Source organism: Abramis brama (assembly GCF_963993115.1).
Source record: "Abramis brama genome assembly, chromosome: 16".
NCBI classification, from domain to species: domain Eukaryota; kingdom Metazoa; phylum Chordata; class Actinopteri; order Cypriniformes; family Leuciscidae; genus Abramis; species Abramis brama.
Window position 1 is genome coordinate 31,010,752 of NC_139978.1, and position 6,040 is coordinate 31,016,791.

General features: G+C 37.4%; 1 protein-coding gene across 1 annotated transcript; it reads left to right on the plus strand.

The window, feature by feature from the left end:
- The first annotated feature begins 1,135 nt into the window (after nt 1-1,135).
- On the plus strand, nt 1,136-5,136 carry bcas2 (BCAS2 pre-mRNA processing factor). Its single transcript, XM_084086781.1, has 7 exons — nt 1,136-1,293; nt 1,530-1,622; nt 1,709-1,779; nt 2,754-2,915; nt 3,389-3,439; nt 4,386-4,466; nt 4,568-5,136. The coding sequence occupies exons 1-7, from the start codon at nt 1,201-1,203 to the stop codon at nt 4,692-4,694; spliced, it is 678 nt and encodes a 225-aa protein (XP_083942907.1). The 5' UTR covers nt 1,136-1,200; the 3' UTR covers nt 4,695-5,136.
- The last annotated feature ends 904 nt before the right edge of the window (nt 5,137-6,040 follow it).

Below are 6,040 nucleotides of genomic sequence, written 5' to 3' on the forward strand. Positions count from 1 at the left end.
AACACTAGTTCATCATCTTATACACTGCCATCAAGTGGCAAGCAGTTGTATGTGGATTTTTTTTTTCTTCTCCAAACCAAGATGGCAGCAGAAAATCCATCCATTCCTTCTATAACCTTAGGAGACTCTTGCAGGAAAAAAAGTATTAATTTTAGTATTAGATGAAATTCTGATTAATCATCTCTACACTAAATTGGACATCATCACTAGCTATAATTCAGCTACAATTCATACGGTTGTTCTTGGAAATACTTCATCTGCAGTAACATTTTTGGTTGTAAATAAATGTATTGGTGTAATTAGAAGGTATTAAGCAGTTACATTAAAAAGGTGATTGATTATGCAATGCATGCTACTTGTAATGCGCGTTACATTACTGTTACATCAAAAAAGTAACCTGATTACGTAATGCGGCGTTACCCTCAACGCATTTCAGATGAGATTGAAAACACCTGATCGCTAGTTTTTCCCAGTCTGAAAACAAATGGTTCAATGTAGATTTCAGTATGAGGTTTTCTCAGAGAGGAGAGCTATGGTAGAAATTTGGCCATTTTTATCAATAAGATAATTATCAAACAATAGAAGTGCGGTAGAGTGGAGGGAGCATTTTCTACTTAGAGACTGAGTTGGGTTTCCAGAGTTGTACCTCCATCGGATCTTTAATTGAATCACATCCTAATGTTCTGATATCAAAGACATGCAATGTTCAACTTGAATGAAGTTCTTCTCCGTCCGCTGGTCGAACAGGAACTTTGAAGCTGTATTATATTTTTTGTATGTATTTTATAGTTTTCACATGATTTATATCATTTTATACATTGGTTTGTTAAATACACACAGTATTACTGTGTTACTATCTCTTCAGTTAAAACCAATGTTACCTGTGTTACCTATCTCTTCAGTTAAAACCAAAAACGCATACTATAAAGTGGACATCTGAAAATCTCTGTAAAATATGTGTAAAAAAAGTTCAGATCTTGTTTTTCATGCCGCAATAAAAAGACTTAGGAAAAAATCCTGACTACGGTTGTCATAATTAATGCATGAATGGGTTAAACAAAAAATAATAAAAACACATTGCAGTTGCGTCAAACTTCCGAAGTATATCCTCCGGTACACAACGGGGCGCTGATGTTCAGAAGTCATTCCATCCAATCATAATAGAAGCAGAGCGCGAAGCGTGTGTTTGTAAAGGAAAGGATGGCAGGACCGGCTTCAGTTGCTGGTGATGTTTTTGTTGATGCTCTGCCGTATTTCGACCAGGGTTATGATGCTCCAGGGGTCAGAGAAGCCGTAAGTATACTGAATATTTACTTCTGTTCGTTCTGTCTATTTAAAACGACGATAAATAAGTATTTGACCTGCTGGCACAAGGCAGATAGCTAACGGCTGCGTCTAACTAACGTTACCTCTGGTATTTAAATGAGACAGTTTGGCTGTTTAAACTTCTATTTTTCTGGGTTACGTATGCTATAGAATTACATTTATCTTTATTATGGGGGATATTAATCGGTTTTGATCATTTTCAGGCAGCTGCTTTGGTGGAAGAAGAGACAAGACGATACAGACCAACCAAGAACTATTTGAGTTACCTGCCCACACCAGATTTCTCTGCCTTTGAGGTACAAGAAAAAGACCCTTTCTGCTTCTATTTTGCCATAATCTACATGTTAACACCATAATTTTAGTGTTGTGTTGTTCTCATTAGACGGAGATCATAAGGAATGAGTTTGAAAGACTGGCTGCTCGTCAACCCATGGAGCTGCTCAGTATGAAGAGGTAAGTTTACTGAGCAAAACTTCTGTTTCAGGTCGTGAACTGTTGTCTTTCAGTGTCCTTCTTAAAGGGATAGATTACCCAAAAATGATTACTCGGCCTCATGTCGTTCCAAACCCATAAGACTTTCGTTCATCTTCGGAACACAAATGAAGATCTTTTTGATGAAATCTGGGAGATTTTTGTCCCTTCGTTGACAGCTACGCAACAACCCATTTGACGTTTCAAAAAGTTCAAAGCGATCCATACGAATTGAACAGTTTAGTCTAAGCATCTTTTATGAAGATACACAATCGCTTTATATGATGAACAAATTGAATTTAGGCTTTTATTCACATATAAAAAATAATCAACAGACACATCAGATCTGGTAAACGGAAGCTCACGCATGTTCACTTGACGTACGAGAACCAATGAGGTTCATTCTCGTGTTACGCAGCACGTTTGAGCTTCTGCAAGAACCAATGAGGTTCATTCTCGCATTTGCAGCAAGTTTGAGCTTCCGCAAGAGGTTTGTTCTTGCGCATCTAGCATGTTCGGTTGAGCTCCTGTTTATGTTTGCTGATCAATGTATGTGGATAAAAGGCTAAATTAAATTTGTTCATCATTTAAAGCAATCGAGTCTCTTCAGAAAATTAGTTTTATGATCTCTTTATGAACTTTTTGGGAGGAGAAACTGCAGTAATATTGAAAGATTGTTACAGATCTGGAAGTAATTATTTTTTTTACCCCAACAGTTTCATTATAAAAGGCTATTGTTGATAGCCAATTTCCTAGTGAAATATTACACTATACATTACCCTGCTATTGTGATCTATTGCACACATGTAAATAATGGAGCTAGCTTCATTGTTGACAGCATACAAGTGCAGTGCAGATAGTTTCGAGTTCCCATACAGTAAAGAGCTCATCCAAATATTGTTAAAAAAGTGTGGTGCTTGCTGTTAGATCTTACATGCTTGTGCTTGTCTTCCTAGATATGAGCTTCCTGCTCCATCATCTGGGCAGAAGAATGACATCACAGCATGGCAGGAGAGTGTCAACAACTCTATGGCCCAGCTGGAGCACCAGGCAGTGCGCATTGAGAACCTGGAGCTCATGGCCCAGTATGGAACTAATGCATGGAAGGTGTCTAATGAGTAAGTAGAGAGCACTGAGTCAGTCTATTCAAGATGTGAGTCTTTATCAGAAATCTGTGAGGGAATATGATCAATTATTTATTTGACGACCTGTCAAAAAAATTGTCTGCAGTCTACACACTTTGACATGTTTCATTGAGCTATCACAAATAACACAATTGACTCCAAGTACAACTTCGCAATATGCTTACTAAATCTTTAACAAATTTTTTATAATATGTCAATAAAGGGTGAAGATGTAAATTTTCCAAGGTTGGACATCACTTTTGGCCACTACTATACATCTGTGTTATATTGTTGGGGTTAAAGTGAGTTTTGAATACCATTTGCAGGCTCTAGAGTTTAATTAAAAAAGCTATTTAATTATTTTCTGGTGCGATTTATTATTAGAAACTGAAAGCAATTGTGAGGTTTATTTGTGCATTTGCTGGATTTAATGTCGATCATAATTGTTTGTTCTCTCTTTGAAACAGTAACTTGGCCTTAATGATTGAAAATGCACAAAAGGAACTGCAGAAGGTTAGGTAAGTTGTAGGTCAAGACAATTTACTTTACATATGGATGTTGTGTATTGTGGTTGTGCACAAACTATTTAATTAGCTTTTAGGCCCTATTTACTCCTGGTATTAAGATGCGTTTTGGTCAATCAGATCACTAGTGTTCAACGCTAATTACAAGTGTAAACATTTTGTGCTTGTCCACTTTTGACCACTTCCATAGGTAGTCGAAAACTCATCTGACCAGATTGCTTTCACTATGAATACGCTCATGTGGTCAAACAGCCACAAAAGTGCGCTAGACCAGGGTTCACCAATCTCGGTCCTGGAGGGCTGCTGTCCTGCAGAGTTTAGCTCCAACCCCAATTAAACACACCTGAACCAGCTAATCAAGGTCTCACTAGGCATACTAGAAGCTTTCAAACAGGTGTGTTGGAGCTGGTTGGAGCTAAACTCTGCAGGGACAGCGGCCCTCCAGGACCGAGATTGGTGAACCCTGCGCTAGACAGACGGGATTTGAACTGTTGCCTGAAGGCCCAAGTTTGGTTTGAAGATGAAAAACGTTCCCAGCACAATGTTCTCTCGCCATTCCTGATTTCTAACATGCTCTCGCCGGAGTCGCCACATTCGGATTGGTCTTACAGCCATCAGAGCATGTTTTTCCAGTCACGTTCATATGTAAATTGCACAAGCTTATTTTGTCAATTAGATCGGAAGATCTGGAAAAGCCAATGCATTTACCTGCCCATAGACCCTCCCCTTGAAGAAATCAGGACTGAAGTGGTTGTAAGTGGACTAAAGAGACAGATTAAAATACTAGGTGTAAATGGGAATTGTGTGTCCATCTACTTGTGATCCGATCGACCAAAACGCATCTTAATACCAGGTGTAAACAGGGCCTTAATATGAAGCTGTTGCCCATTAACAGGTTTATTGTCATTTTCCCCCCAATGTGCTTCTGTTCTCATTCCAGAAAGCAGATACAGGATCTGAACTGGCAGCGCAAAAATGACCAGCTAGCTGGAGGAGCAAAACTGCGAGAACTTGAGTCAAAGTCAGTACTTCATTTATGTTCTTATGTGAAAACCATTTGCAAAATATTTTTTGAGCAAATCTAAATGCATTTAGTTGACGTTTCTGCTTGTATTTCTGCAGCTGGGTGTCCCTCGTTAGTAAGAACTATGAGATTGAGCGAGCCATCGTTCAGCTGGAGAATGAAGTGGCACAGATGAAACAGCAACAGGGCGATGAGAACAAAGAGAATATTCGACAGGACTTTTAAAAGATGAAAACAGTTTAACAGCATCTTGAAACTGTGCAGACTTTGCAAAAGCAAATGATCACCAAAGTGTGACATTGTGTTTTTTAATGATCACTTTGTTCCGTTTTCCTGATGAACAGGGGAAATAGTCTTTATAAAACACAAATGAGCAATAGTGTTGTGGTGCAAACAGGCTCTGCTGGTGTGTAGTTCATGATTTTGCACCAAAAGCAAAAAAGAAGTCAATTTCAACTCTAGAGATGGGTAACTCATATTTGTGTTCACTATATACATAAAAATAGTTTTGCAATGCTCATGTGGCTGTATTGTCATTTATAATCTTTTTTTTTTTTTTTTTGTCTTATGTATGACTACCTGATGGACATTTAATTCATCTTAATTGTCATGTTCTACTCTATTTGTAATATCTTTTTTTAAATACTCAATAAAATGCTGAAATAGGGCCTTGGATTGTTAATTTTCTCAGTCAACAAAACTCCTTGGGCTAAACGGCACACATTTGGTCTTGATTTTTGTCTTTTCATTCCCGTTTCATGTCATTCGAACAAACTAGAAGTAGTTGTAGAGACCTGTATTGGACAGAATGTAGTATAGTTAAAAAAAATATTTAATTTGGTGAAGTTTGGCTCATCTTTTGCTTTACCTTGAACATTTAACTTTTATTTTGAGTTATTTAAATGTGTTCAAAGTAACTTTGTTGTAAACTTTTTACATTTAACCGTGATTGTTTACTTGCAATTAGTGGTCTGTTTGTGGGTCTTGAGGTATTTGTAATGTCTTGCTTAATTGGGTGTTTTTTCTTTGATCTTTTCCCAAAATACTGCACACTGCTTATTGGCTTAACATGAAAAAAGAATTTACTTTAAACTTTAGAGTCTAAAGTGATTAGAATGCAACTTGGTTGGTTACTAACTCCACCATCACGCTTGGGACAATAATATTTGAATATTCCAATGTTTCTTCAGAATCTACAAAACTTTAACTTGACTAGCTCATGAGCAAAGCTGGGGGCTGCTAAATAAAGTTACATCAAATTAAACTTTCAATTCTAATGTAGCCTATTAAAGTGATATTTCACCCAAAAATTTAATTCTGTCATTTACTCACCCTTGTTTTAAACCTGTATGAACTACTTCTGCTGAGCACGAAAGAAGATATTTTGAAGAATATGGGTAATCATAGAATGGGGGAAAAATACTATGGAAGTCAGTAGGGCCCATCAACTGTTTGATCACCGACATTCTCGGGGGTGAATAAATGACAGAATTTTCATTTTTGGGGTGAACTGTCCCTTTAAGTAGACAAAGTATTAATTCTACTGTATGCGTTTGTCTGTGACTTGTGAT

Excerpts from the sequence above, each read along its gene's own strand:
- bcas2 (XM_084086781.1), top strand. The coding sequence starts at position 1,201 with ATGGCAGGACCGGCTTCAGTTGCTGGTGATGTTTTTGTTGATGCTCTG. Across the intron at positions 1,294-1,529 it reads CTCCAGGGGTCAGAGAAGCC|GCAGCTGCTTTGGTGGAAGA; the intron begins GTAAGTATACTG and ends GATCATTTTCAG. Across the intron at positions 3,440-4,385 it reads AAGGAACTGCAGAAGGTTAG|AAAGCAGATACAGGATCTGA; the intron begins GTAAGTTGTAGG and ends TTCTCATTCCAG.